General features: G+C 39.0%; 1 protein-coding gene across 2 annotated transcripts in view; it reads left to right on the top strand.

Annotated features, from left to right (window-relative positions):
* The window catches only part of setdb1b (SET domain bifurcated histone lysine methyltransferase 1b), a 34,761-nt gene extending 21,648 nt beyond the window's left edge, over positions 1–13,113 (top strand). For both annotated transcript variants that reach the window (XM_055013782.1, XM_023296208.3), the window contains exons 19-25: positions 1,112–1,282; positions 5,278–5,408; positions 10,632–10,651; positions 11,064–11,182; positions 11,254–11,513; positions 12,444–12,532; positions 12,916–13,113. In XM_055013782.1, the coding sequence (XP_054869757.1) occupies positions 1,112–1,282; positions 5,278–5,408; positions 10,632–10,651; positions 11,064–11,182; positions 11,254–11,513; positions 12,444–12,532; positions 12,916–13,033 (908 nt within the window). In that variant the 3' untranslated portion in view covers positions 13,034–13,113. The remainder of the gene's footprint in view (positions 1–1,111; positions 1,283–5,277; positions 5,409–10,631; positions 10,652–11,063; positions 11,183–11,253; positions 11,514–12,443; positions 12,533–12,915) is intronic.
* Positions 13,114–13,574: the final 461 nt, after the last annotated feature.

The raw sequence follows: 13,574 nt of genomic DNA, 5'->3' as shown, positions 1-13,574 counted from the left end.
AAATGACAGAAAAATGACAACAAAAATACACGAAATGACAACGAAAAGGTTTAAAATGACAAGAAAAATAAATGACACAAAACAACAAGAAAAATAAACAAAATGGCACCAAAAATACACAAAATGACAAGAAGAATAAAATGACACCAAAAATACACAAAATGACAAGAAGAATAAAGAAAACGGCACAAAATGACTACAAAAATACACAAAATGACAAGAAAAACAATTACACAAAATGACAAAACTGTACAAAATGACAAAAATATGAAATGACACAAAATGACAACAGAAAGAGACAAAATTACACAAATTGACAACAAAAAGACAGAAAACCACACAAAATGACAACAAAAGTACACAAAATGACTGGGAGAATCCATCAGAGGTTATAGCATAAATATCACACATTATGCAGATGACACACAGCTATTCTGAGTCATTTAAAGAATAAAAAGACATAAAATTCTGTGATGTAAGCTTCTTAAATGTGAATATTTTCTAGTTTCTTTCCTTTTCTATGACAGTAAACTGAATGTCTTTGGACAAAACAAGACATTTGTCATGTTTGGGAAACCGTGATCCACATTTGTCACCATTTTAAAGACAAAACAACTAATGGTTTTGTATGTAGTGCAACATGTTATTTTAGCATGAATTCAAGGGAAACTACTATTCAGTCGATATTTTTTGGCCTTTTTAAAGCAACGACTACCAGTTATTGTCTTATTCTTTTGGATTATTTTTATTATTTTGTCTCTAAAATGATGAAAATATCCACCAGAGTCTTAAAACCAAAGCTGAGTTCTTTAATGACACTCTTTGTTCAACCACCAGACAGAAACCCAGTTAACCATCTAGAGCTTCATTTTAAAAGACAAACAGTCTAAATTCAGTGATTTCAGCTCCTTAAATGTGAATATTTTCTGTCTTCTTTCCTCTGTGACAGTAAACTGAAGATCTTTGGCCTAAACCAGACATTTGAGAAAACTCTGATCCACATTTTCCACCATTTAAAGACATTTTATTGACCAAACAACTCGTTCCAATCATCCAGAAACTAATTGTTAATTGGAGCTGCCTCCCTTTTCTGTTTTCTTTCCTCTCTCAGCCCAGAGTCCGAGCTCGTCTGGCGACAGCAACGACGACGAGGACAAAGACTCGAAGAGCGAAGAGGAGAGCGACAGTTCAGACGACACGTTTGTGAAGGAAAACTACTACAGCTCCAGCTCAGTGTGGAGGAGTTACACCACCAGGGGGCAGGTCAAGGGCAACAAGGAAGGTGAGCTGCTTTCTAACCAAACATCACGGCTATGGGCTGAAAGGCTTTCCAAGGACCTGAGAGGTCTGTATAGAAAGTTTCAAGACTGCGTTTGCAAAAATCAGTAACTGATTAAGATTTGACAACAATCCTGGCTGAAGTGTTCTCCTTGTGCAATGATGCTCTGCTCCCAGTGCTCCTGCAATGCTCGTAACACTTCCTGGAAGTCCTGCTCTGTAGACATGAGCTGAGTCTGAATGTAACCCTAACCCCCATTAAACCCAACATAAGCTGATGTTTACCAGCATTTAAGGTGTTACTTATTAACTTTCAAACAAAATGACAAAACGTTGGTCAGTGTTGAACAGAATTGTTAGTTTCAGCTCTAGTCTTTGGCTCAAACTGCTTTTTCTGTTTAAGTATTTCGAAGTACAAGGGCTGATCAAAAACGAACCTGAAAATATCCAAAACGGATTAAAGTTCGGCTGCCGTCTACGTTAAAGTCTCAGTGATGCTCTGCTCCCAGTGCTCCAGGAATGCTTGGAACACATTCTGGAAGTCCTGCTCTGAAAACACATCAAACTCCATCAGCAGGTCCTCGGTTTATGACGTCCTCCACCTACGGCGTTTCATGGTTGCGTCACCATCTCCCAAGAATTTATTAAGAAAGTCTTGTTCCGTCATTCCGACGTACGGCGTTTGAGATGTTAAAACAAATTTCACGTGGAACTAGTTGGCGAGCAGAGTGGATGAATACGTCATCATGCGGCGCTATAAGAGGAAGGCGGCTTTGTTTCCATTCGCTGGTTGTATGCCACATACGTCACAGTATGGGAGTTCCGACTTACGGCAAAAATCGCGTTATGTTGCGTCGTAGGAACGAAAATCTGACATAAGTCAAGGACCATCTGTATTTTCATTTTGTAAAAGAAAGGAGAAAAATCTGGCAAGCAAGACGGGTGGTGAATGTGGAGATGACCACTAAGTAGTGAGAATACCAACAGTTTCACCAAATTAATGCCTATTTTCCAGTTGCCAGTTCATTGTTAGTAAACTCTACCAGCTGAGCACGTTTTGTGTTCTTACATTTAACAATATTTGAGGCATTATCCTCCCTCCTGGTAACCTGGAATCAACGTTTATTGTATTTTTTTACTTGTCAATCACACTTTGGCAGGAAATGGTTCTGTGTGGCTGAAGTATTTAGAAGTATTAGGTGATCAAAAACATTTGAGATTGCACCTAATAAAAATCAAAAACTGATTTAAATCTCCATTGACATGCTCTCCTTGTGCAGTGATGCTCTGCTCCCAGTGCTCCTGCAGCACTTCCTGTAAATCCTGCTTGATAAACATGTAAAACTCCACCTGTGAGGAGCTGAATCTCCTAAACTAAGTACAAATGACGATACTTTTACTTGAATTTTGTTTTGTTGAAGAAGAAAAAGGGGCATCGAGACAAATCTGGTGAGCAGAGCCACGATAAACAGCATTAATCAGAAAAACGGTGGCTCGACAGTTAAATAATTCACGGTTGTTGTTGAATTTTTGCCCACTAGTAAGATGCAAAAGTCAGATTTATTCTAAAGCAGCTTTAAAAACCAAAGTGCTGTAAAGTTAAAACAGTAAAATCTGAATAGAATTTAATAAACAGTGGATGTAAAATACAAAAAAAAGATTGTTTTAAAGAAATAAATCCACACTTTGTGAGCTGTGCTGAACAAATCTCTGGATATTTGAGATGCTTTGCTTCATTTGACGAGTTAAGTATTTATTAAAAATGATTTTAGGCTCTGGGAGTTTGTGATGCTCATTTGCATTGATTTTGAGAAGACTAAATGGTTCATAATAATAATAATCTTAAATTGCAATTTTTGTTATGGTGTAGTTCTAACCCTCCTGTTGTTTTCGTCTATGGGCACCAAAAAATATTGTTTCCTTGTCTGAAAAAAGTCCAAAAATTCAGCAAAAAAATTCCCCAAATTTCTGAAAATTTGCAAAACCTTCAAGAAGGAGATTACAATAATTAAAATTAAAATAAAAAAATTAATTTTAAAAAAATCCCCCCCACATTTGGCAAAAAAATCTTGTAAATATACATAAAAATCAACCAAAATCAACCAAATCAACCAATTAACCAAATATACATAAATATAAATAAAAAATAGACATAAAAATCAATTGATTGATTTTTATGTGAATGATCTTAAGAAACATTTTTAACATTTCTTTTTTTCCACCAAAAAATGTTCACAGATTTCCCAAAAATGTTGAAAATGTGGACATCAGAAGTTTCACAGTGAAAATATATATTTTTTTCCACATTTTAAACTTTAAAATGGGTCAGTTTGACCCGCTGGATGACACGAGGGTTAAGTGACTGTCACAGAGCTGGGCGATAAAGAGATTTTTTCAATTAATTCGACTTTGTACTTAATGTCGATTTGTTTTAATGAAAATCGATTTTCTCATCAACATCCGCCGCCAACGCCTGCCTGCTGGGCTTCCGTAGTTCAGAGTGCGCACCCCCCTCCCCCCCACGCTTGATACACACTGTCTATAGTCTATCTATAGTCTATCTGTAGTCTTTATAGTCTATCTATAGTCTATCTGTAGTCTATCTATAGGCTTTATAGTCTGTCTATAGTCTATCTATAGTCTTTATAGTCTATCTATAGTCTATCTATCTATAGTCTATCTATAGTCTATCTATAGTCTATCTATAGTCTTTATAGTCTATCTATAGTCTATCTATCTATAGTCTATCTATAGTCTTTATAGTTTATCTATAGTCTATCTATCTATAGTCTATCTATAGTCTGTCTATCTATCTATAGTCTATAGTCTTTATAGTCTATCTATAGTCTATAGTCTATCTATCTATAGTCTATAGTCTATCTATAGTCTATCTGTAGTCTTTATAGTCTATCTATAGTCTATCTATCTATAGTCTATCTATAGTCTATCTATCTATAGTCTATCTATCTATAGTCCTATCTATCTATAGTCTATCTATATCTATCTATATCTATCTATAGTCTATCTATCTATAGTCTAGGACTGGGCGATAAATCGATTTTATCGATTAATTCGAGTTTGTACTTAATGTCGATTTGTTTTAATGAAAATCGATTTTCTCATCAACATCCGCCACCAACACCTTCCCGCTGGGCTCCCGTAGTTCAGAGTGCGCCCCCCTCCCCCCCGCGCTTGATACACAAACAACATGGCGGCGAGCGGTGCAGCTCTAAAGGCGCGTGTCCACTAGATGCTATTTTCCCACACGGCAACGCACCACATCTGAAAATCGCACGGACGGCGGTCACTAGCGGACCACATGACATGGTCACATGACAGCGCTGAGCAACAGCAGGCCGCTACGTGGTCACATGACCGAGCTTTCAGCTGGACAGTCCTGCAGACAAGTCGGATAAACACAGCGGCTCGGCCGCAAACTTCCCCTTTTATTTCAAAAACACGTCAGCAAAAAGTATTTCTGAAAGCATTTGAGGAGAGAAATAACCTGCAGCAGCTGAATCTGTCCTCGTTTTATGTCACCGACGTCTAGTTTAGAAGTTTGAGGACAGTTTCACGATGCGTGGAATCTCCACATGCCTCACTGAATTTGCATTAAGTAGAAGTCAGTCTACTTTATGCAAATGAGCTGCAGCCCTCTCCGGGTAAACACACCGGATCACAACCGGACCAGCATGCCACATATGGCGCATTTCCAGCTGCGATCCAGTGTGTTTACCTGGAGTGGGCTGCAGCTCATTTGCATAAAGTAGACTGGACTCCGGCGTGAGGAGATTAGGTAGGGCATAAAAAAATTTTTTTTAAAAATAGATAAATCGTGAATCGGGATTGTTGTGAAAAAATCGCAGAATTTTTTTTTAGGCCATATTGCCCAGCCCTAGTCACAGTACACAGTTAATGACAAATTTTAGTCTTCCTGGAACTCCTCAGCATGGATTTGAAGCCGGTTTGAAGGATTTCCGTGTGTCTTTGTCGCTGCAGGGAGTCAAGACAGTAAAGATGGACTGAACGCTTCAGTCAGAGGAGCTGAGGAGGAGAAACCGCCGTCGATGCCGGAGGAGACGGGAAAAAGTAAAGTGGCTTCCTGGTTGACGAGCCAGGGGCTGAAGAAGGCAAGTAGAAAACTCAGTCATGTCTGTGTAGGTTCTCATTCATCCAGGTCATGGTTGTCCAAAGTTGTTTAAATCAATCCAACTGGACTTTAAGAAGGTTCCTTGAAGACGTTTCACCTCTCATCCAAGAGGCTTCTTCAGTTCTGGTGGTGGTTGATGTTGCCTCAGCTTATAACCTCTGTGAGGTGTGGTCAATGTTATTCACATTCCGACGACCATTGCCAAGGCCCACCTGGCTCCTCAACGATTCAATTCAATTCAATTCAATTTTATTTATATAGCACCAATTACAGTCAAATTGTCTTGAGACGATTTACAGAACCCGTATGCCTGAACCCCCAGAGCAGCCCTAAGGAGACACTGGCAAGGAAAACACCCTTTTAACAGGGGAAAAAAACCTCGAGCAGAACCCGGCTCTTTATGTGGGGGACCCATCTGCTGCTGGCCGGACGGGTTGAGAGGAACAGAAGAGGTAGAGAGGTAGAGATAGAGAGGTAGAGATAGAGAGGTAGAGGGTTAGAGGTGGAGGTAGAGGGACAGGGGTAGAGAGGTGTGTGTGTGTGTGTGTGTGTGTGTGTGTGTGGGGGGGGGGGGGGCACAAGGACCATAAAACACACAGTTTAATACATGCATGATAAGACAGATGATACATGCAAAATACAACTAACATGGAAACTGATTATAGTTTACTGCTATGGTGTATGGCTCTGGCATTAAATATACTACATATATAGCTGGTGGTAAATTCAAAAATATGTAGACGAGCAAATCAAGTATAGTGAGGGTGATGCTGAGTAGATTGATGGAAATGGGCAGCTGGAAGCAGTGGGCTGGAGGAAGGTCAGCAGCAGCATCCCACAGATGGAGATTAGGCCAGTTGGTGGGAGAACCACCACAGATCTGACGCATCCAGCTCTGGGATCAGGGACACTCGGAGAAAGGACACAGGGAGAAACAGAGTGAGTGTAATGCAATAATGGTATATATATATTAAATATAATGGTAGATAGAGAAGGGCTCAGTGCATCCAGAGAGGTCCTCCAGCAGCCTAGGCCTGTAGCAGCAGAACTAGGGGCAGAACTAAGGGACGTCCAAGAGGAAGACTCCAGCTAACCCCCTCAGGGTCCCCCAGTCAGTCCTAACTATAAGATTTGTCAAAAAGGAAGGTTTTAAGCCTGGTCTTAAAAATAGAGAGGGTGTCCACCTCCAGAACCCAAACTGGGAGCTGGTTCCACAGGAGAGGAGCTGATAACTGAAGGCTCTGCCTCACATTCTACTTTTAGAGATTCTAGGAACAACAAGTAAGCCTGCAGTCTGAGAGCGAAGAGTTCTGCAAGGATAATATGGTACTATCAGGTCTTTAAGATATGATGGAGATTGGTTGTTAAGAGCTTTATATGTCAGAAGAAGGATTTTGAATTCTATTCTACATTTCACAGGAAGACAATGAAGAGAAATCAGCATAGGAGAAATATGATCTCTCTTGCCAACTCCCGTCAGTACTCTGGCTGCAGTGTTTTGGATCAGCTGTAGATATTTCAGAGAGCTATTGGGACAACCTGATAATAAGTAATTACAGTATTCAAGCCTTGAAGTAACAAATGCATGGACTAGTTTTTCTGCATCACTCTGAGACAGGATGTTCCTGATTTTTACAATATTTCTCAGGTGGTAAAAGGAAGTTCTACAGATTTGTTTTATGTGTGAGTTAAAGGACATGTCCTGGTCAAAGATAACACTGAGGTTCCTCACAGTAGTACTGGAGGCCAGTGTAATGCCATCCAGAGTAACTATATGCTTTGAAAGCAATTTTCTAAGATATTTGGGGCCAAATACAATGACTTCAGTCTGGTCTGAATTTAGTAGTAGGAAATTATAGGTCATCCAGGTCTTTATGTCCTTAAGACAATCTTGCAGTCTAGCTAGCTGATTAGTTTCATTTGGCTTCATAGATAAATACAATTGAGTGTCGTCAGCATAACAATGGAAATTAATACAGTGCTTCCTAATAATGTTGCCTAAGGGAAGCATGTATAATGTGAACAGTATTGGTCCTAAGACAGAACCCTGAGGAACTCCATGATTAACCCTAGTATGCTCAGAAGAGTCATTGTTGACATGCACAAACTGGAACCTGTCTGATAAGTAGGATTTAAACCAGTCCAGTGCTGTCCCTTTAATGCCAATACAATGTTCTAGTCGCTGTAATAAAAGTTTGTGGTCGATTGTATCGAATGCTGCACTAAGGTCCAATAAAATAAGTATAGAGACCAGTCCTTTATCTGACGCTATGAGAAGGTCATTAGTAACTTTCACCAGAGCTGTTTCTGTGCTATGATGCACTCTGAAGCCTGACTGAAACTCTTCAAACAAGCTATTCCTTTGTAAATGTTCACATAATTGATTTGCAACTGTTCTTTCCAGAATTTTAGAGAGAAATGGGAGGTTTGAAATTGGTCTATAGTTGGCTAAAACATCTGGATCTAGAGTGGGCTTTTTAAGTAAAGGTTTGATTACAGCAACCTTAAAAGCCTGTGGTACATAACCTGTTACTAGAGAGAGATTAATCAGATCTAACATTGAGGAATTAATTAAAGGTAAAGCCTCCTTGAACAGTCTAGTTGGGATAGGATCTAAAAGACATGTTGATGGTTTGGATGTAGAAACTATTGAAATGAGTTCAGAGAGATGTATGGGGGTGAAAAATTCTAAATATCCATCTGGTCTTAGAGCCAATTCTAAAGCATCTGTACTCGATGATACATCTGTGACATTTGCAGGAAGGGCCAGATTAATTTTTTCTCTAATCGTAATAATTTTATTTGAAAGAAGCTCATGAAGTCGTTACTGCTCAAAGCTAAAGGAATACAAGTTTCAACAGAGCTCTGACTCTTTGTCAGCCTGGCTACAGTGCTGAAGAGAAACCTGGGGTTGTTCTTGTTTTCCTCTATTAAAGATAAATAATATGTTGTCCTGGCATTACGAAGAGCTTTTTTATAAATTACTAGACTATTTTTCCAAGCTACATAAACTTCCTCTAAATTAGTGGAATACCACTTCCTTTCCAGCTTTCGGGACGCCTGCTTTAAAGTCCACAGCTGGGAATTATACCAAGGAGCAGGTCCTCTCTGAGATAGAACTTTCTTTTTTACAGGTGCAACACTATCAAGTGTTGTACGCAGTGAGGCTGCAGCATTATTAACAATATAATCCACTTCTGTGGGGGTAAAATTATAATATTTCCCTTCCATTATATCAGTAAGTGGTGCTGGACTAAACAGAGAGGGTATTATTTCCTTAAATTTAGTCATCGAATTGTCAGACAGACATCTACTGTAATGATATTTATTCTTAACTCCTATACAATCTATTGTTGTAAATTGAAATGTTACCATAAAATGGTCAGAAAGAAGAGGGTTCTGGGGAAATACTGTTAACTATTTGATTTCTATGCCATAAGTCAGAACGAGGTCAAGGGTATGATTAAAACTATGAGTTGGTTTATTTACATGTTGAGAAAACCCAATTGAGTCTAATATTAAATTAAAAGCAGTCGTAAGGCTGTCACTGTCCACGTCAACATGAATGTTGAAGTCACCCACAATAATGACTTTATCTGAGCTGAGCACTAAATCAGATAAAAAGTCTGAGAATTGAGATAAAAACTCAGAGTAATGAACGATGGTCGTTGGGAGCCAGGGAGTGACACAAAGGAGTTCGTTGAAATGCGAGTTTCACCGAGCCCTCGTATGCTAATGGTGGTCGTTAGCATGAGTCACCTCACCTGAGTCATTCTGCTGAGTAGTTCTTTTGGGGAGTTTTGAAAGGACCTGATTGTAAAATGGTGAAAGATGATGTCGCAGACCACCCCCCTGTTCAGAGATGGCTTCTCCACTTTGACATGGATGGCTTCTTTCACACCTCTCTCAAACCATCTGTCCTCCCTGTCCAAAATCTGAACATTGTTGTCCTGAAATTAGTGTCCCTCTTCCTTGAGGTGAAGGAAGACCGCTGAATCCTGTCCTGAGGAAGTGGCTCTTCTGTGTTGAGCCATACGCTTGTTAAGTGGCTGTTTGGTTTCCCCTATGTAGAGATCTGAGCATTCCTCGCTGCATTTAACTGCATACACCAGGTTGCGTTATTTGGTTTAAAAAAGACAGGGATCTGGTGTTTGTTGAAGATCCTCCTCAGTTTTTCAGACAGTCCAGACATACGGAATCACTGTGTTGTTTCGCCTGTTCTCCTTCTCTTCAGTTCTCACTGGGTTGTTCTCCTTTCTGGATCTTGTGTGAGCCTTCACAAAGGTCCAGTCAGGATATCAACAAGTTTTCAGTGCCCCTTTCAGGTGTTTGTGTTCTTTTTCCTGTCTCGTTTTTGTCATTTTGTGACTTGTTTTTGTCATTTGTGACTCGTTTTTGTCCTTTAGTGTCTCATTTTTGTCGTTTTGTGTCTCGTTTTTGTTGTTTTGTGTCTCGTTTTTGTCATTTTGTGACTCGTTTTTGTCGTTTAGTCTCATTTTTGTCATTTTGTGTCTCGTTTTTGGCATTGTGTGTCTTGTTTTTGTCGTTCTGTGTCTCGTTTTTGTTGTTTTGTTGTTTTTGTCGGGGGGCAGGAGAAAAATGGCATTTTAGGGGAACTGCAGATTTATTTGGGATTTGATGAACAGCTTCTTCCCCTCTGCCATCAGACTGATGAACACTAGATGACTCTACCTCACACACACATGTGCCTATGTTCAGCAGCTCAGCACCGACTCATCAACAATTACCACTATTTTTGCACTACAATATTTGCACTACGTGGTGGCCCCCACCACCTGCTGCTACTGGTCACTTTATTCACTTAGTCACTTTTTTGTTGTACAGTGTACTTAGATGTTAGTTTTTATTATAGTAGATGTTAGCTTTTATTATAGTATTTACTTTATCTTTATTTTTATCTCTACTATTTGTTAAATGTTTAATGTAGCAGCATTGCACCGAGTCAAATTCCTCGTTTGTGAACCTCATGAACAATGGCAATAAAACTCATTCTGATTCTGAGATATTTTAAACATTCTTTTCTCCTCATTTTTATAGATTTGGTCTCAGGACAAGAACATTTACACACTACTGATGTTTTAGGGTTTAATATGTAGATTATTGGATGGAAAACGTCTTCAGGTCTGGAATGACTGGTATAAGAAGGTGGTCGATAACATTTCCTTTCTGTTTTCTATCACAGGACACTGGAGACAGTAAAAGGTGAGCTGGAACTCTTTAATGAACATTTTCCTACTTTGTTTTTCAGACTGATGTGGATTTATCAAGGCTGTTATTGATTATTGGCAATTTAGAACGATCGATAACTGATCTGTGGAACCATGTGACAACAAGAACCTTCATTCATGACCAGACTTCTTCATCATAGCTGAAGAAAATTCCAATAATTCCTTAAAAGTTTCCCTTAAAAGTTTTTTTTTTTTTTTTTTAAATCCCCCAAATTTTGTAAGAAAATTCTTATAAATATTTTCAAAATAGGAGTAAAAATCTTCCAAAAAAATCGTAAAAATATCTAGTGATATTTTTTTTTGCACATTTTCAAACTTTAAATTAAGTGTAAGTCCAGGACCTCCTGTAGATCCTAAATGTTGGGTTTGTTTCTGGTACTTTGCAGCCAAATGAAGCCTGAGTCAGGGAAGAAGCAGGACGTGATGACGCTCTCCGACAGTGACGACGTTCAGACCATCAGCTCCGGATCCGACGACAACAAGGAGAGAGAGAAGGTTCCTCCAGGTAACCAGAGGAGACACCTGGTTGATCCATGTGTCCTGGTGATGGAGCTCTGACTGTCTCTGGTTTATCAGGTGTCACTAAGAAGCAGGTGGCCGTTAAATCCACCCGTGGAATTGCTCTGAAGACCAGCCATGGCCTGATGGTGAAGACCGGAGCTTCTGGAGGAGGGGGAGGTCCTGGAGGCCAGGGAGGGAAAGCTGGACAGCACAGCCAGACAGGAGGAGGAGGAGACAACACCCCCAGCAAGAACACCCGGCTGTTCTTTGACGGGGAGGAGTCCTGCTACATCATCGACGCCAAGCTGGAGGGAAACCTGGGACGCTACCTCAATGTAAGGACCTCCAGCAGGTCATTCCACGAGAACCTCTATGGTGGACACCACTGGTCAACAGTCTGGGCTCACTGAGAAACGTCCTTCCATCAGATGAATGATAAAATCCAGTCCAGACATTTTTACCCTCTAAAACCCACTGATGCAAAAATACATCATTTTGATATATTTTTTTTACATTATTTGCAATTTTTTTCTATATTTTGGTTTATATATATCTATTTTTTTTCTCATTTTTTTCTATATTTTTATGTATATATATATATATATACACACACATAAAAAGTGTGTGTGTGTATATATATATGCATATATACACATATATGTATATATATGTGTGTATATATACATATGTGTGTGTGTGTGTATATATATATATATACATGTATATGTATATATATGTATACATATGTGTGTATATATATATATATATACACACATATATATATATACTTTATTTTCTGTTTGTGTCCTACATTGTTAATGTGGTGTGTGTATATATATATATATATATATATATATATATATATATATATATATACACACACACTTTATTTTCTATGTTTGTGTCCTACATTGTTAATGTGGTAAATGACTATTGTGGAAACGGCTGCATTTTAATGGAATATTTCCACAGGGGTACAGAGGAACATTTCCAGCAGCCTCAAACCAGTGGTAGCAAACTCCGCAGGAGCTTTCTTGTGACAGTTTGGTTTCAGTGACTGATTCAAGAACTTTTGTTCAACAGTTATGTTTCCAAATGAATAAATCAAGAATAGTTTTTTCTTCAAAGTTTTATACTGCTGTATAGCAATCATCACTCCTGTGTTCTAATGCTGCATTGTGTTAGCTAATGGTGTTGAAAGGCTAATTGATGATTAGAAAACCCTTGTGTGTGAATATTAATCAGGTCTTGTGTCCTGGTTACAGCACAGCTGCAGTCCCAACCTGTTCGTCCAGAACGTCTTCGTGGACACTCATGACCTACGCTTCCCCTGGGTGGCCTTCTTCGCCAGCAAGTCAGTTCCTTCATTTTCAGCAGTAGCACATCCATGAATTTAACCGCCTCAGCGTGTTAGAAAGGCATGTCCTCTTTAATAAACAGCCAAAACAGAAAATATCATTTTTTTGATGTGTTTTACTTCAAAATTTGCCAAAAAGAGACACAAAACAACCACAAGAGACACAAAACGATAACAAAAACGTAGAAAACACAAAAAAGGAGCATAAAATTACAATAAAAAAGACACAAAATGACCACACAGACACACAAAAGGCTGCAGATCGCTGCTTTAGTCTGAAACCAGCTGTTGTATTTTCTGTTGTTTGAGTTTTATTAAGATTTAAATGTTTGTTCTGTTTCCATGGTGACACTGTGACGCGCTGCGATTGGCTGCTGCAGGCGTATCCGGGCAGGTACGGAGCTCACCTGGGACTATAACTACGAGGTGGGCAGCGTGGAGGGGAAGGTGCTACTGTGCTGCTGTGGATCCACCGAGTGTCGAGGCCGGCTGCTCTGAGCTTTTATTCTTTGATTTTGACTCGTTTTATCCTCAACATGTTTCTTTACGTCTCAATAAAACTCGTTTCTCCAACCGAACACGGATCTTGCTGCTTTTTTTGTTACTAATAATCAGTGAAAAGCTTCTTCTGTCTTTATTTATTAGTAATTATTGCGTAGAATAAATTCATCAGATTAGATTTCCAGCCTTTAGATGTGTTTTCTGTTAATATTTGATCAGAATTAAGTAAATCATTTAATTATTTCTGGTTGTAAAAAGTGAACGGTTCTCTGTAGCAGAATTAAAATTAGATTTTTTTATATTTTCTGATGGTTTTTTGTGTTGCTCAGGTGTGAATATTGTTTAATGTGGAGAGTTACGTGCATTTGAATCGTTTTATATCTTTAAAAATCCACCGTCTTTGTGAGTTTTTTTTCAGGAAAACGTGACAGCAGCCACCGGATAGCGATCTAAACGCCCTCTCAGGTGTGTTATCTTCAGTAAATCTGAGTATAGAAGACTCCAACTCTGTGTGTCAGATAGTTATTAATGTGACGGC

Source organism: Amphiprion ocellaris, chromosome 9, assembly GCF_022539595.1.
Source record: "Amphiprion ocellaris isolate individual 3 ecotype Okinawa chromosome 9, ASM2253959v1, whole genome shotgun sequence".
Taxonomy (NCBI): domain Eukaryota; kingdom Metazoa; phylum Chordata; class Actinopteri; family Pomacentridae; genus Amphiprion; species Amphiprion ocellaris.
Note: the sequence above shows the minus strand (reverse complement) of the source record. Positions and strands in the feature narration are given on the sequence as shown.